This window comes from Balaenoptera physalus, assembly GCF_965194825.1.
Source record: "Balaenoptera physalus genome assembly, chromosome: 1".
NCBI classification, from domain to species: domain Eukaryota; kingdom Metazoa; phylum Chordata; class Mammalia; order Artiodactyla; family Balaenopteridae; genus Balaenoptera; species Balaenoptera physalus.
The window spans coordinates 115,422,940-115,442,009 of NC_138882.1; the positions used below are offsets into that span (position 1 = coordinate 115,422,940).

General features: G+C 37.3%; 1 protein-coding gene across 4 annotated transcripts in view; it reads right to left on the reverse strand.

The window, feature by feature from the left end:
• Window positions 1–19,070, reverse strand: part of BTBD8 (BTB domain containing 8) — a 93,907-nt gene that overhangs the window by 56,597 nt on the left and 18,240 nt on the right. For all 4 annotated transcript variants that reach the window (XM_082476228.1, XM_082476227.1, XM_082476226.1 and 1 more), the window contains exon 4: window positions 11,545–11,662. In XM_082476228.1, the coding sequence (XP_082332354.1) occupies window positions 11,545–11,662 (118 nt within the window). The remainder of the gene's footprint in view (window positions 1–11,544; window positions 11,663–19,070) is intronic.

A 19,070-nucleotide genomic window follows, 5' to 3' on the forward strand; every position in this document is an offset into this window, starting at 1 on the left:
ACTGGTTTCATGGAAGACAATTTTTCCATGGACTGGCGGGGGGGTGGGATGGTTTCGGGATGATTCAAGCACATTACATTTATTGTGCACTTTATTTCTATTACTATTACATTGTAATATATAATGAAATAGTTATACAACTCACCATAATGCAGAATCACTGGGAGCCCTGAGCTTGTTTTCCTGCAACTGGATGGTCCCATCTGGGGGTGATGGGAGACAGTGACACCCAAAGTGTCTTGCTTATGTCCAGTCTACTCCGTAAGATGCAGCTTAATTGTCACTTGCCACTCACTGATAGGGTTTTGATGAGTCTGCAAGCAATTGATTTATTATGGTCTCTGTGCAGTCAGACCTCTCTGCTAATGATAATCTGTATTTGCAGCTGCTCCCCAGTGCTAGCATCACTGCCTCAGCTGCACCTCAGATCATCAGGCATTAGATCCTCATAAGGTGTGTGCAACCTAGATCCCTTGCATGTGCTGTTCACAGGAGGGTTTGCGCTCCTGTGAGAATCTAATGCTGCTGCTGATCTGACAGGAGGCGGAACTCAGGCAGTAATGTGAGCGATGGGGAGCGATTGTAAATACAGAAGAAGCTTCGCTCGCTCACTTGCCCGCCGCTCACCTCTTGCTGTGTGGCCCAGTTCCTAATGGGCCATGGACCGGTAACAGTCCGTGGTCCAGGGGTTGGGGACCCCTGCTCTAGTTGGTAAAGTTGTTTCCCATGCAGGTATGGATTAACAATTCTGAAACCACTATACATGAATACTGGAATTGAATGATTAAGTATTAGATGTTGGATGATGAAAGCCAGTTTCTCATTAGTATAGTGGAAGATTACAGACAAGCAAGGAGGTAAGAGTAGGATGATCAATGTGTTACTATGATTAGTGTTGGAGATCTCACAATGAATTCATTTTTAGCTTAATACAAATAAAGATGGGTTCATACAGAAATATTTATAGATATGTGCATATCTGCAGATTAATATATACACATATATTTCCTTGCTCTGTCAGCTGAGAGGATCCAAAAGAACGAGCAACAAGCACACGCAGTGTCCAAACAGTAGTTTCTAATACCATTAGAATAAAAGGAATCAGGGTTCATTAGAGAAATGTTTGATTCTAGGACAGATGAGTCTACAGTATCTTTTAGTGTCAGAAAGTAAAGAAATGCTACACACACAGACACACACAGACACACACACACACACTGATGGGGGGGTTGTATGTCAAGAACCAATTGAAGGAGCTCCCATAACTAAAACTGGAACAATTTCAGCAAAAAATAAATAGGCCAAAATGCAAGATAAACCAAATTACAAACCAAAGTACCAAAATGAGCTGAAGTACAAAATAAATATCCATGAGTACATGCTGACATACAGAAATGACTGAATAAATAAAGAGGGGAGAAAAGACAAATTTCTTGTATAGAAGAATGCCAAATAATTCAGGTAGATACTATCCCCTCAAGAAGGTGGACCATAACTCCCCATCCTTTAAGTGCAGGCTATACACGGTGACTTACTTCTAGAGAGTACAGTATAGAAATGGGAGATGGGGGAGAGGGGAGTAACTTTACAGTGAAGAAACCAGACAAAAACCAGTGTAGCCAAGTGATCAAGGTTAACATAAACAGTGATAAGTCATGCTGATTACATGTACCCTTGAAATGATGTAATAAGAATGGCAGTTTATCTTCGTGAACTTTCTCCCCAAAATTCATAACTCATTTAATCGTGAGAAAAACATTAAGTAAACTACAACTGAGGGACATGCTTGCCCTCAGAATACTTGCCCAGGACTCCTCAAACTGTCAAGGTCATCAAAGACAAGGAAAGTCTGAGAAACTATCACAGCCAAGAGAAGCCTAAGGAAACATGACCACTACATGTAATGTGGTATCCTGAATGGGATCCTAGAATAGAAAAAAGACATTAGGCAAAAACTAATGAATTCTGAATAAACTATGGACTTTAGTGAATAACAATGTCTCAATATTGGTTCTTTCATTGTAACAAACGTACTATACTAAGATGTACACATAAGATGTTGATAATAAGGGAACTGGGTGTGGGGGCATATGGGAATTCTCTGTACTCAGTTTTTCTGTAAATTTAAAACTGTTCTAAAAATAAAGTATATTAAGAAAAAATTTGGGTTTCTGCTTCCACCCATGAAAGATAACAAGTATGGGACTTGCCTCACCTCCATTAACAAGTAGGAAAGTGAATAAAATATGACACTGAAAAAAAAGGCAGTACAGAACTCTGATCCTTAAGAGAAAGAAAACAAATGAGGTAAGCCCTACAATCGTAATACTTTTCTTCCCAGAAACAATTAGATCATGGCACAGGGAAGATAAACAGAAGCAGAGCCTAGTTGTCTTGCTGAGGTGAGAAGACAAATATGGGAGCTTGGGAAAATGAGTCAGCTGGAATTTATGGGGCACAGTACAACAGAAGAGGAAGTTAAGAAAAAGAGCTCCAAAAATTAGAGGAGGGATCCCGTTGAGCCTTCATATGAACACAATCCGAGCACACATAGGGTAAAACTTCATGAAGCCCAGCAAAGAATAAAGGTCAGGAAGCTATAAGCCTGTTCATACAGGGCAGGCAGATCAAGTTCCTTCTGGCCAGGACTGAATACTGATCCTAGGTCCCAGAAGGGTCACACCTCAGTAGAAGAGCTATCCACCCTTCACAGTAAAGGCTACTCTAAAGCCACCCTAAGTTTAAAAACAAATCTCAGAAAGATGAAGATGATCCACAATAACTTAATTGCCTGCTAAAACAAACATCAACACTTTTAAAAGAGAGACAGCAAAATTCAAACACTCAACAGCATACTATTCATAATGTCCAGAATCTAATAACAAATTATCAGGTATGTGAAGAAGTAGCAAAACACGAACTATAATCAGGAGAAAAATCAGTTAATAGAAATAGACCCAGAAATGAAAGAAATGATGGAGTTAGCAGAAAAAGCATTTAAAAATGCTATTATAGGGACTTCACTCATGGCACTGTGGTTAAGAATCTGCCTGCCAATGCAGGGGACACGGGTTTGAGCCCTGGTTCAGAAGATCCCACATGCCGCGGAGCAACTAAGCCCGTGCACCACAACTGCTGAGCCTGCACTCTAGAGCCCGCGAGCCACAACTACTGAGCTCATGTGCCACAACTACGGAAGCCCGCATGCCTAGAGCCGGTGCTCCACCACAAGAGAAGCCACTGCAATGAGAAGCCCGTGCTCTGCAAGGAAGAGTAGCCCCCACTCCTGCAACTAGAGAAAGCCCATGTGCAGCAACGAAGACCCAACACAGCCAAAAATAAATAAATAAAAAATAAATAAATAAAATAAAATCTTATTATAGATACACTCAAGGATTTTTAAATAATGAACATAAGGAAGAGATCTTTTAAAAAACCAGACAAAACTTTTAGAGATGAAATATACAATATCTGAAATGAAAAAAAATTCATGAATGGACTTAAAAGATTAGATACTGAAGAAGAAAAGATTGATGTACCTGTGTATATAGTAATACAAATTATCCAAATAAGACATAGGAAGAAAAAATAAACTGGCTAAAAAAAAGGAGCTTAGGCGAGCTTGGGACTAACATAACATAATTGGAGTCCCAAGTGGAAAGGAGAAAAAGAAGAGGATGGTAAGAAAACTTGAAAAAAATAACAGTTGTAGAATTTCCAAATTTCATAAAAACTACAAACCCACAGGTCCAAGAAGCTCAATAAATCATAAGCAGAATAAACAAAAGCACAAGATATAACCAAATTGCTAAAAACTAATTATAGAGGAAAAAACTGTAAAGCAGCCAAAGAAAAAGGTACATCAAATACTGACATGCAAAGCTAGACATATCACAAAAATAACAGTTGTAGAATTTCCAAATTTCATAAAAACTACAAACCCACAGGTCCAAGAAGCTCAATAAATCATAAGCAGAATAAACAAAAGCATAAGATATAACCAAATTGCTAAAAACTAATTATAGAGAAAAAAACTGTAAAGCAGCCAAAGAAAAAGGTACATCAAATACTGACATGCAAAGCTAGACATATCACAGGCTTCTTGTTAGAGACAACACAAGCCAAAAAAACAATGAAATTACATGATTAAAGCACTGAAAGAAATAAAAATCACAAATTTATAATTTTGTATTCAGCAAAAATATCTTTCAAAAATGGAGGCTAAATGAAGACTTTTCTAGACAAACAAAAGCTGAGAAAAGTCATTGCCAGCTGAACTCTATTACAAGAAATTTAAAGAAAGTTCTTTAGGCTGAAGGAAAATTACAACAGGTAGAAACCTGGACCTACACAAAAGATTGAAAGTGCCAGAACTGGTAATAGTGGGTAAGTATAACTTTTTCCCTCATTTTAAAAATTACTTAAAAGATAATTGTTTAAAAAATTAATTACAATTTATAGTGGGGTTTTGAGTATATATAGAAGTGAAATGTATGGCAGCAATAACACAAGGGACAGAAGGGGGAAAATGTCCTAACATTATACATAAAGGTGTATAATATTAATTGAAGGTAAATGGTAATAACAACGCATATTGCAAATCCTAAAGTAACTACTAAAAAAACAAAAACAACACACACACACAATATAGCTAATAGGCCAATAGTGGAAATAAACTGGAATTAAAAAAATTTTTTTCTCAATTAATACAAAGAAAAGAAGGAAAGAGGAAAAAGAAAACAAAGAAAAAATGAAAACAAATAGTAAATAGTAGCCTTAAATTCCAACATATTAATACCTATATTACCATAAATGATCTAGATTCTCCAATTAAAAGGTGAGATTATGAGACCAGATAATAAAAGAGTAAGACGTAACTATAGCTGTCTACAAAAAATTAATTTTAAACCCATTTAAAATACAAAGACACAGAGAGGCTAAAGGTAAAAGGATGAAAAAACATATACCATCTAAATGTTAATCATAAGAAAGCTGGAGTGGGATGCAAACTAGACTTATTGTGATGATCAGTTCATTATGTTAAACACCTGAAACTAATACAATGCTATATATCAATTATACCTCAATCTTTAAAAAAGAAAGAAAGCTGGAGTGGCCCTATTAACATCAGACAAAAGACTTCACAACAGGAATATTACCTGGGGTAAAGACTAATATTTCATAATGAAAAAGGGGTCAATTCATCAAGAGGAAATAACAATCCTAAATGTGTGTGTACCAAATAACAAACCTTCAAAATATATGAAGCAAAACTGATAGAACTGAAGGGGGAAGTAGATAAATTTACAATTATATTAGAGACACCAATATTCTTCTCAGTAATTAACAGAACAAGTAGACAAAAAGTCAGTCAAGGATATGGAAGACTTGAACTAAACATGCTAAACAGCATGCTAGCCATTTCCTTCTAAATAAGACGAAAACCATCTGAGGCTTAAACAATTACCCTGCCCTTAAGACAGAAACTTAGAAAACATTCCTATTTAATTCAGATACAAGCCTCAGTTTAAAAAATTATGCTGTAGATAGCATGGTGTATTAAAAATCTTCATCAGATTTTTCATTTTCCAACACACCAAAGTTTTTTTCTCTTTTTGACTAAATTTAATCTCAACTGACAAGGCTGCTTCTGGCTCTGTAGAGATGCCCTAATTTCCCCCCTTTCTCTTGCTTTTCTGATTTTAGCTGAACTAGATTCACTACTCCAGGCAGAATAATGGCCTGGATTACTCAAAGAAACTCTAAATAAAGAATTTTTCACTAGGACTATTTTTTTAAGTACTCTTGTTCCAAGAATATATTTTTTTCCTTTTAGTTCAACATAACTGAATAAGGGTTAAACCCAGAGCAGTGAATCCAAACTTTCTGATGCTGTCACCATTACCCATTACACTTTGCAAATATTTTAGAGAGCATAAACTTTAAAAATGGTAAAGTTTTTCTCCTGAGACATCCATTTCGACATACATTGACTACAGCTTTCATAGGATTAGCCTTTCCTAAGTTAAAAAATGATTTGTGAAGTGCAATGGATGCCCTGTTATCCAGTACAATGAGGACTGACAGTTGTTTGGTTAATCTAAAAATTAGGAGAGAATTTTTAAAATGATTTGTCTATATCATAATCATTTTATTCAAACTTAAAAAATAAATATGTATTCATTTACAAATCTTTGACCATACAAGACCAATCTTTATTTTTTTATTGTGGGTTTGCTGATTGGAGCCTCCTATTTCTTGCAAAAACTATATATACCCACATACCCTGTCTATGATTTTTAGTTCAAACTTCTCTGAAGTGAAGAAATTTAAAAATTTTATGAAGCAATCTGAAGTACAGAATAACTTAAGACTTTTATAATTTCCCCTCAAACTTTTATATTGTTTCATCTAAACTGAACTCAATAGCAGTTTTACTTTATTTTTTAATTTATCTTTTATTTTTTGGTCATGCCACGTGGCATGCGGGATCCCAGCTGCCCGACTAGGGATCGAACCTGTGTCCCCTGCATTGGAAGTGTGGAGTCTTAACCACTGGACTGCCAGGGAAGTCCCTGAATTCAACAGCAATTTTAAAAGTGCCTCTCCCGAGAGGAGTCTGGGGGAGAATGGATACATGTATATGTACGGCTGAGTCGCTTTGCTGTGCACCTGAAACTATCACAACATTGTTTATCGGCTATACTCAGATATAAAATAAAAAGTTAAAAAAAAATCTCAAAGAAAAAGTGCCCCTCCCTTATTAATCTTTCTAAAACATTCACTTTAGTTTTCATTGTAACAACAAATTCTTTTCATACTTCATGTATCATTGGTTTATATGATATGTCATTAAGTCATGCTATCAAAATAAGAAATTCAAATGGCATCAAACAGGTTTGGGAATAACCCCAAGTGACTCAGGAGACACAAACTCAATGAAAGGAATGGAAATGTTATAGGTATACCAGAGAATGACATCCTAGCCATATTAAGATGTTCATAACCCACTTTAGTGTATGGGAATCTGGAATTTTATTACTTCATAAAGCTTCCTGGCAATCCTAGTAAGATAGGGAACAGCAAACTTTTTCTGCAAAGGGCCAGATAGTAAACATCAATATAAATATATTAGGCTTTTCAGGTCCCTGTTGCATATTCTTGTTTTGTTGTTATTGTTGTTGCTATTGTTGTTTTATACAAAAAGAAGCCACTGACCGGCTTTGGGTTGGGTCACAGTTTGCCAACCTCCACTCTAAGATAAGGTAGAAAAGGCAACAATGTGCCTCCCTCCCAGATATCTAATATATACTTATAGCAACTAACATTTACTGAATGCTTCCAATGTGCCACAGAATCATGCTAAGTGCTTTATGTACATTATCAGATTCAATCCTCACAGCCATCCTATGCTACAATTACTATCATTATTTCTTTTACAGATAAAGAATTTGAGACTTGGAGAGATTAAGTAACTTCTCAATAATTATTAAATGGTACAATCAGAATTTAAACCCAGAAAGACTGACTTCTGAATTACTAAACTGTATACTTTTGAAAAAGTTTTCAGCTGATGGACTCAAGAATATATAGCTAATTAGTCATATAGCACAGACTAGGACATTGATCTCCTGACTCAGTGCTGATTTACTAAATATTCAGAGAAATCTACATTTTAAAGGGAGATGTGACAGCATTTTAACCCCATGAATGAATGTCTGATGTTATAATATCAGGCACTGAAAAAAAAAGGTATTCTGGAAGGGATATAGGATCTTAAGTGTTACAAAGCTAAAATTAGGAATCACTGCCCTACTTTTTCAATAAAGCAGCACAAGAGAATCTTAATTATGGAATACTGAAGTGCAACAAATAAATTAGTTTAAAAATATAGCAGATTCAATTTCACTCAGAAAACATTAGAATAATAATTAACACTATAAAATGGGAGATCAGCAGTGGAGTGGATAATAAGGTAGGTACTTAGAGGTAGGCTAAAGATGACAGGAGGAAATAAAAGTAGAGAGAAATGCCCAATACACAGATGGTATTCATCTGGTGATTGAGAGCAATTCAGGAAAGAACGTAGTGTTACAGAGAGAGATCCACAACAGGAGTAATGTGCTGTAGTACTCCAGGAAGCAATACTCAGAAAAGTAGTAACATAATTAACAAATGGGATCCATGCTCTAATGGGTCCTTTTATTATAACCTCTCTCCTGCCAAATAAAAAGAGCTCTCTTTGTTTCTCCTTTGCGCAGAAGTATTGGAGATAAGCAAGGACAAAGATGTGGGAAGGGTGGAGAAGTTATGCTTTGGAGAGGGAAAGGCCTGTGTAGAGGCAAAACAGTGTAGTAAATGTGACCTTCCCTGGAGGCCTACTGCTATCCCTTTCCTCCTTGGACTGGGGGGAAATGCAAATGATTCAAATCACCTTTCTCTCCTTGTCCCACGTAAGTAAAGGACATACAGACTGTTGCTACCATCTACCCAAAATCTCGTATCAAAGGCCTATTACCTGGATGATGATAGCAAACACTTACATAGTACTTACTATGTGCCAGGCACTGTTCAAAGTACTTTAAATGCTTTTAGTAATTTAATACTCATAATAACCCTATAAGATGAGTATTATTATAATCTCCATCGTTGATGAGGATGCTGAAACACAGAATGGTTAAATGACTTCCCCAAATTCATACAGCTAAAGATGGTAGAGCTGGAATTCATACCCAGGCAGACAGGCTCCATACATAGTCCACATACTCTTAACTACTCAGTTATAAATGACTTCTTTGGCTTAGTTGTACCACCACAAGCAAGTGATTGTCATCAGATCACCTTGCAGCACATAAAGGGCTCCAGGTATTGGGCTGCAGATCAAGGGAAAGGCTGGACAGAGCAACTAGCAACTGGAGACATAATCTTGGAAGAACTGGGATACCAGGGATGTTTCTGAAGAAGGAGCTTGAGCATAAGAGAAAGACAGTGACTCAATAAAAGAAACTATCTCTTTACCATACCAGTTTGGACATTAAACTAGCAAACTAAACTGTTCTAAAATTTGAGACCTAAACTGAATGTAATTCTGCCCATAAATCCTGGTCCTTGTGAGTACTTGCACTGATCATTAAATATATGAGTACATATAATTAAAGCAGTCATTTTACAAACGGATTTTTAGCCATACCTCTAGGATAAATGCTGACATTGATCATCTAGAACAAGACATAGTTCAGAAAGTTCTGTTGCTGGGCTTTAGATTATATTACATGATACAAGCATACATTGGAGATATTGAAGGTTCAGTTCCAGACCACCACAATAAAGCAAGTCACACTAATCTTTTGGTTTCCTAGTGCATATAAAAGTCACGTTTACACTATACTGTAGTCTAATAAGTGTGCAACAGCATTATGTATATACCTTAATTTAAAAATATTTTATTGCTAAAAATGTTAACCATCATCTGAACCTTCAGTGAGTTGTAGTAGTAACATCAAAGTTCACTGATCACAGAACACCATAACAAATATTATAATAATGAAAAAGTCTGCAATATTGTGAGAACTACTAAAATGTGACACAGAGACATGAAGTGAGCCAATGCTTTTGGAAAAAAAATGGTGCTGACAGACTTGCTCGATGCAGAATTGCCACAAACTTTCAATTTGTAAAAAACGCAATTATCTGCGAAGTGCAATAAAGGAAAACGAAGTACGCCTGTGTTTTCTAAACTACTGACATAATATTCTTTGAACTGAATAATAAAGTAAATATGTACAAACAAAGAGATGTTTAAGTTTGGAATCGGAAGGTAATCTTGGGATTTAGAATTTGCCATTTTAACTCACATAAGGGCACTAACAACAAAGCAAGAAAACTTAAGCCATATCTTCCTGAAACACATTCTCAGGAAATTGCCTTTCTAGTTAATATAAATTTATTTTTTATTGCTAGGTGAACAAAATAAGCCAGAAATGTGGGCAAGAGCTGTCCTAAAATACAAACCTAATATTCTAGATCCAGCTCTTAAACAGTCCACTGTCAGGCAGTACACAGGGAGAAGCCAAATACAGACACTGTTTGAGGACATACTGCAAATCGTCACAGCGTCCTGCTTTCCCTTTATGACAACAATAGCCTTAGGGCTCCATAGGTAGAATTTTGCTAGGATGCCCATACGGTTTCAAGAAAAATCTGGCACAAAATAAAATCAAAGTAAATTAATTTTAAAAATAAAATTGTGTTGTTCCCCTACCCCAACCAAAAAGAAAGGCGTGCGTGCACGCGCGCACACACACACACACACCACTTGGGAATATGTATATTCCCAAATATGAGAAATACATATCCATGATATGGAAAATATATGAATAAATCTGTATCACACTCTGTATTTTACTATACATAATGCAGATTTCATAAAAAATAGGAAAATGTATTTTCAAAATATATTTACAACACATACGTTCCCAGAAAGAAAAGTTCAAATTCTGAATGGTAGTCTAATGGAAACTGGCAATCCTAGAGTTTAGCAATGTACTACAGTCAGTTAACTGGCAAAACCAGTATGATTTCTGAGAGTACAAACATCACTACTATTTGGCTTGGTGGATTTCTGTAATCTAAACTCACTGCTAATTTCATTAAGGGCTGTGTACCCTTGAACCTACAAGACTGCTTCTTGCATCTGCAAAAATAGTCTGGTTCTTCTTCTTCTGCAGCACCAGAATAACTTAACATTCTATATGAAACACAAAGAGGTAGGGAGGAGAACTCTGGGTTCCTCAGCTTTCTGGTTCCAATTCTAGTCTGTTATGAGGCCAGCTGTACCTCTTTCCCCTGAGTTCCAAGAAAAAAACCTGTATTTTTATTAACATCTTTTCTTTCTTTAAGCAGATTTTAGTTACTTACCAAAAAAAGAGTCTAACCAAAACAAGCAGCAGGCTTTAATTTAAACTCTAAAAGCCTGGAATGTCTAAACAACCCAACTCTACAGCAGAATAATGATTTTTTAAAAGTACACTGAAATATTAAACCTCCTAATCCATGCTATTGAGGAGAATCAGCTATTTTTTTTTTCAGCTATTTTGAAACAAAGACTTTGAGCCAGAATGAATTCAGAGAAAATACATGTCATTCATGTAGAAATAATCATTTTCAATACCATAATGCCTGTGAAATTAAAAATTGCATTTAATTACATTTTCTGTGACAGTGGCTTTCAAACCTATTTTAGGCAACAGTATATTTTCTTCTAATAAAATCTTCAGTTCATGCCGAATGCATAGCACAGATCTTCTCTAGCTGAGCATGTGCACATGTCTGGGTAGGGTCACCTGTGCATGTGTGAATGTGCAGATAGAAGATCCTGCCTCATGTCCAAACTCCTCCCCTGTCAGAGACCTCCTGAGGCATCATCATGGAACCCCTGTTGCCTATGTGAATCAGCTTGAAAACCACCGTGCTAGAAAAAGACAGCTACCCTTTTACACTTTACTGTCACAACCAAGACACCAAATTAATCACATGCCTATTTACCTGTGAGCTTTAAAACTTTTTCCATCAACATAAATATCAATATCTGGGCAACACTGTTTCTCATAAAGCTTCAATAAATCTTCTCCTAATTCAGATGCAGGTTCCAAGTCATAAATATCTTTAAAAGAGAAAAACAAGACTAAAAAAATAGTTTCTTTAATAATACATATATTCCAAAATTTAGTATTCTAATACTAGCAAAATGTTTTTCCACAGTTAATTAGCTACTGAAAGAGAGTAACAGTGACTGAAACATTTAAGTGGTAAATTCAAAGTAAAATGAAACTTTAAAATCATCTATTCTTTCTGTTCTGAAATATATGTTTCTACTTATATTTAAATACAGGTATACCTTTAAATATAGATACACATTTAAACATAGGTAATACTGTTACAAAATTATATACCAAAACTGAAGCCACTTCATAAACATCTGACTTAGAAAGTTAGAAAATTTTCCAACTTTGATATTCTTTTTCACCACTTAATTTTTTCCTATTCCTGTTCATGGATTTATGGTTAGGATAATCTGTGAACCAATAGAAATTCAACTAAAATCAATGGGATTTATAGGACACTTACTATGAGTTTAGTACTGTACATAGTATAGAGAGGTATAGAAAATAAATAAGAACTTTCTCTACTTCAAAAGATTCACAATTTAGGCAGTGGGAAGTGAAATATAAAATATGTATATATATATATATATATATATATATAAAGAAAAATACTAAATTGTATACTTAGCTTTGTCAGTTCAGAAATTTTCGTTAGTACACCTGGTGAGGATGGATCACCAGGAACATATTCCCACTAACCAATTTACAAATGTATACATTTATAAACCAGAATGCCAATACTGGCTCTACTATCAAAAGAAATCCAGAATCCAACCACTACTCAATATCTCCACTGCTACCGCTGTAAACAGATAAGTTAGGGGGTCCCTGGAGAAAGAGAACCAGGAATGGCTTTCTTGACATAAGAGAACCCATTTGGCCTAAGCCATTTTGTGATCTAGGCCTGGCTGCAATGCTTGCCCTTGAACAGGTCTCAGTAATTAATGATCTTAAGGGAGGGGATGCAGAGACAAGGGCCGAGCAGCCAAGAAACAATGGTGCAGCCTTGGGGCAGGCTCCACGTTCCACCTCAACAGGATACACGAAACAATATCTTTTGAGCTCCTTATAGAACTAAAACTCCCAATAAATGGAAGATGAAGCAATCCTCATTCTAGAGAGAAGGTCACGGTTTGATAGCCTTGAGAACCAGAGAAGCTTATATGGAGACCACCTGAAGCCAGATTAAAGGAGTGCAGGCCCTGCACACACCTTAATCTTATCAGCAACCTCACCCTTGAACCGTTGCTACAAAACTCTCATCAAATCTTCCCAGGTTGGGACACACAGTTTTTGAGGGGCAGGAGCCCGCTGTGTCCCCCTTTGCCTGGCAAAGCAATAAAGCTACTCTTTTCTACTTCACCCAAAACTCTGTCTCCAAGATTTGATTCGGCACTGGTGCACAGAGGCCAAGTTTTTGGCATCACCATCCCAGTTCAAAACAATATGGTTCTCTCCATTTTTTTTAGAGTAAAAGCCAAAGTCTTACAATGGCTTATCAAGCCCCACATCTAGCTCCTCACTACCTCTCTAATCTCATTGTCTACTCTTTTGCTTATTTCCATACTGAACTCTCTCTCATTCCTCCAAATGGCAAGTTATGTTCCCATGTTAGGATATTTCAACTGCCATTTCTTTTGCCTTGAACACTCATCTTCCAGATATCCACTTGGCTAATTTCCTTACTGGATTCAAATCTTTGTTTAAACATCACCTTTTAATCAAGGCTGACTCTGACCACCCATTTAAAATTGCAACTCCCATCACTAGCACTCCCAATCCCCCTTCCTCTGTCCTATTTTTTCTATAGCATGTCACCTTCTAACGTCTTTACTACATTATTGTCTATCTCCACCCCCACCATACCTTCTCTAACTGGAATCTAAGTTCCAAAAGAGCTGGAAGTCCACTTTAGTCACTGAAGTATCCCTTAGACCTAGAATAGTCCTGATACATAGATCCTCAATAAATATTTGTTGAATAAATTAATGTATCAAATACTACATAAAAAGATTTTTGAAGAAAAAACATAAAACTCCAACCAGAATAAAGAAGGGGAAGGAGGCAGATCCTACCACTTCCAGATATTCCTATAGAAGACTTAAAGCACATAAATTAGTGGGAGATGTTCAGAAGGAATGGTCTTCATTTCGATGATTCAAAGATCAGAGCATAATTTCTGACACAAAGGGAAAATCTAGAAACTTTTCAAAAGAAAACCAAGTCAATTTGATAGATGATTACCTATCTCAACTCCCAATTATATATTCAAATAGCCTCCTGAACTTGATATATCACAGTGTGGTATAATAAAAATACATATTTGGTCTTTCTCCCCCATTCCTGGCACAGAGCTTAAAACTCTTGAAATTTCCTAAATTATAGGAATGTCTTACTTGAGTTTATGCTAATGAGGTGATTCAGGGTAGGGTTCCTAAATAGCTTCAGGATGGGGGCTGGTCACCAGAAAGGACAAATATGTGATTAAAGAGTGGGAACTTTCAGTGCTCCCCCCCCCCCCCCCCCCCCCGTCTCTAGGGAGGGAAAGGGGGCTATAGATTGAATTATAAAAATTCTTGAACAATAAGATTCAGGGAGCTACTGGGTTGGTGAACACACTGACTTGTTGGAAATATAACAGGGAAGAACCAAATCTGACTACATATTGGATCTGTTTCTTTTACTTTAACCCTTGCTTCCCACTGCTTTTGTTCACTAAAAGGATACTGTCTATACATAATGGCCTTCCCCCGGGGAACGCTGCCCCTCTGCCTGAATGTTAAACCAAAGTGCCTTTGTTCAGGGAAACATCCTGACCCTGTCCACCCCATGGATGGCTGCAAGAAAGAAGAAATTAACACATCCCCTCCCTGAGGCTGGCCATTCCAGGGGATATTTGCAAAACTTATGGCCTTTTTACTTTATTTCCTCATCTCCTCCCCCTCTCTGTGCTATAAAAGAAACTGGCATCCAAACCCCGATAAGACGGTTATTTTGAGACTTTAGTCTGCCATCTTCCCGGTCTGCCAGCTTTCCGAATAAAGTCGTATTCCTTGCCTCAACACCTCGTCTCCGATTTATTGGCCTGTCATGCGGCGAGCAGAGCGAGCTTGGACTTGGTAACAGAAAGATGGCACACCCTGAGGGGGCATGGAATTTGTTCTGTATACTGTCCTTGCCCATCCCACCCCATACCTCGCCCTATGCATCTTTTCCATTTGGCTGTTCCTAAATTATATCTTTTATGATAAACAGGTAAACATAAGAGAAATGTGTTCCTGAGTTCTTTGAGTCATTCTAGCCAATTATTGAACCTTGGAGGAGGATGGTCATGGGAACTCCTGAATTTGTAGTCACTGGGCACAAGCCTGGGTAGTAAAAAGCGCCAGAATATGTCACCCCAAAACATGCCACTTTGGCATGAGGATTATTTTGAGCTAAAGGTACTTGAGAAGGAGCAGATGCAGGAAAAGCTATTTACATCCCCCTAACTGCCTAAAAATAAAAGTACAAATTTTCCCTTTTGTAAAGGAAATTTCCATTAGTAAAGATATCTCCTTACTATTCTCATCACTTGACTCTTATTTGCATAACAAGACAATCCTTATTCACCATACATTTTCTCTCCTCACCTTCCCATAACTTGCCTCCACCACCTAGTAGCCCAAAACTCCTTTCTTTTGTTTAGCCTAAGATGATATATAAGCCTCAATCATCCGGCCACCTTCTTGAATCTCCTTTCTTTGTGAAACTCCTGGTACAAAAGAAAGTAATGAAAACCATTTTTCCCCCTTCTGTTAATCTGTCTTATTTCAGTTTAATTCATAGGCCAGTCACAGAACCTAAGAGGGTAGAAGGAACTCTTTTCTCCCCTACAGTAGCCTAAGCACTCCACTTGTGTTGAAGTGGGGGCAATATTGTGGGACTAAGTCCTTAACCTGTGGGGTCTGTGCTAACTCTGGATAGTTAACTGTCAGAATTGAACTGTTGGATGCCCATTTGGTGCTGGGAGAACTGGTTGGTGTGTGGAAAAAACCACACACATTTGGTGTCAGAAGTGGTATCCAGAAAAACAAAAACAAAAACAAAATCACAGAAACCCAAAACTGTTCCACAACCTGAAGTCATCATTCCACTCTACCTTAAATTTGCTCTGTTCATACTCCTTAAGCCTGCAAAATAGTACCACCTAAACTCCTTAAAATAGCTTATGAGTAAGGTGACCACATCTCTTGGTTTGCCTGGGGCAGTCCAGTTAATGCCTTGTGCCCCAGAATAATTATCAACAGCAGTAATAATTTTTCATCTTTCACTCTCTCAAAAGAATCCCAGTTTGGACCATAGACTATAAAGTCATCCTTTATAGAAGGCTTTCATTATCTGGCTTTTGCTTATATATCCAGGTTCATCCCTTACTTTGACCATTCCTGTCCCCTACTCTACCCTACACCCACAACAAACCATTTCTGGTTTTCCAAATTTGCTATGTGCCTGGTTCTCTTTGCCTCCAGGCATGTTGTTTCCTTTGCCTGGAACACTTCTCCCCTAAACTCTTTATGCCTGGTTAACTTCTGCTTTTTCCTTCAGGATTCAATTCAGATATCACTCCCTCCATGTAGCTTTCTCTGAAGGCCTAAGCCTAGGTTACATGTGCCCTATCTGTGTCCTTATCACACTTGGTACGTAACTTACCTGACTGTACCTCCTACTAAACTGCAAAATAGGAACACTACCTGTTTTGTTCACTATCAAATCTTCAAAACTAGCACAAAGTTGATACTCAATGTAATGATTAGAATAGCATTTCAGGAATAAACAGCAAGTGCAAAAGAACAGAAGTGGCAAAATATACTTCCTTAGGAGGAAATGCCAAGTAAGTCAGTAAGAATAGAGCTCAGGGGTATGAGGGGTTGTGAAGACAGGAGGCAGCAGCGTTCTAGGCAGGAGTCAGTTCCCAACATCCCCTTGCACCACGGGAAAGAAGCTGGGATTTATATTAAGGTTGTGTGAGACTACTGCAGGATTTTAACAAGGGAAGTGCCATGACCACGCTTGCAATTGATGGACGTTGTTCTGTAAAATAGAGATGGACGGTGGCACAACAAGAGGCCTGGTGACCAGCTGGGGTTCAAATTCTCAAGGAAAATAGCAAATTCCTGAAATAAAGAAATGGCAGGAGGATAAAGAAGAGAAGTATTTAAGAATATTTAGGAGACAAATCAACAGACATGATCATGAATCGAATGAAGGGTAAAAGAGTAACTGAGGAGAAAGATGGTAATACAATTCACACTGATACAGTATTTAAGAAAAGAGCAGGTTGAGAAAGCAGATGATTAGGTCAGTTTGACACAAGTTAAATTTTGAGATATTTAAGGTATATTTAGACAGATATGCCTAGTCAGTGGTTAGATACGAAGCTCAAAAAAAAAAAAAAAAATTGGAGAACACCAATTATTTAAGGGGCAGAAAGAGGAAGTTCCAGTAAAGGAGACTGAGGAGTGGCCAAGAGGGAAGGAAAGGAAAAAGCCCCATTATGCTCAAATTGTTCCCTAATATGTCAACTGTGTTGGATCAAACTCATGTTTAGATAACAAGTGTTATAGTAGAATTGGATGTATTTGAAAGTATCTGTTAACTAAAGAGTTTTATTACTGGTGTTTAGTGCTACAACAGTAAAAACAAACTGATTTAAGCTTAGTTAGATTCCTTTTATATATGTTCACCGTATCTCATTATGGTGAATGAATGAATACATGCATGCATGCCTGTTCTAGGCTTGAGGTAGATCTATTCATATTTAATTATCTCATTTAGTCTCAGTCCTAAGAAGTAAGTGGTTACAGACTGATTTTATAGATGTGGACTCTAAGACTCAGAGAGTGTAAGGGACTTTCCCAAGGCCACATAGTTAGAGAAGTTGGCAGAGCTGGTATTTGATACCCATTTTTCCTGCCTATAGTCTAGAGCTCTGCGTGGTCCCATAGCAGCCTATTAAAGTGGCCAAACAAGTTTTGAGTATAAGTGAATAGAGCTCATTTACCCCTCAACCCCTTGCCTTCATCTACTTTCTCCATCACTCCATGGAAACCTCTGTGTTGACTGGTTTACCAGACACTTGCTTGTCCACATCTTATTAACTCCTTTGCAGTATTGCATACTGTCAATGCCACCCTCCTTGAAACTTCCTTTGTCTTCTCTGACACTGTGCTCTTGATTTTTCCCTCTTAGGTGCAAGCTAATCCATGAGAAACCCTAGGTCAATGCAAAGAACTGCACCAAGCTGAACTGAGCCCTGTAAGAATACACAAAACATACACAAACACCTAAAACATCTACCAGATACCTCAGTTCACCCACACCTACCCATTTCTGGTGTTACAAACTTCTATCTGATTTCAGATAGCAACTGCTGGGAGACCATTTTCTATGAATATTTTTGTGCTTCTGTATGGTCTGGCCTTTCTGAGCAGAGCACTGGCAAATTTGTATAAAGGATGGTTAAACAACAAACATGTCTTAGAAGTCAGAGATAATGTGATGCTCCAGAAAGATTCAGAGACTACCCTCCCCTCAAAACCATTTCCTTACACTCTAGGGTACTGAAACTACCTTATCCTCACCAGAGAAGATTTATTTACCTTCCAAAGTAAAGGTGTCTCTCTCTCTGCAGAGGAGGATGGGCAGATCTGCCAGCAGCCTATAAAAGTCTCATTATGTTGGTGTTCCCCTCCTATGGTGCAATCCCACTGCACGTGCAGGGCAGGTAACATCAGGCCCTCATCACATAGCCTCGTGGGGACTGAGGGTTGGGAAGTGGTGCTGAGATGCTCTGTAAGTAACAAACAGTCTGTTCTCTGATCCAGGGGTCTCGAGTTTCCTGTTAGAATATCTACTATATATATATCTATATCCTTAACATCCTCCTTCCACCAATTCACAATAATTCACAAGCTGCAACCCTTCTGACACCCACTTACACAAACAAACTAGAGGTCTTTTTCAAGGTCAAATGTCACATTTATTGTAGTACTTATGCATTTCTGAACCATTTAACATGGGTAAAACTATGTTAACCAGTTTTATTAGGTTCCTATCTTTTAAAAATGTGTCATGACAAAAGTTTCAGTGATTTTGTGTCATGACAAAATGTATTGGTGATTTTTGTGTTGCATGGTGTTTTTTAAGGAACGCATATTTGTGTTATAACAGAATTGATTCTATAGTCTGCTAAAGCTTTTATTGGTGTAGATTAGAGTAAGGATGACAATATACGGAGGCTTAAAAGGAGAATTATGAATTATGTGTGTATTTTTTAATAATAACCCCATCTCTAATTACTTAGGAAAACTGGGCGTTGACCATATTATTATTTCCATTTACCCATAAATTATTTACTTTCATTTA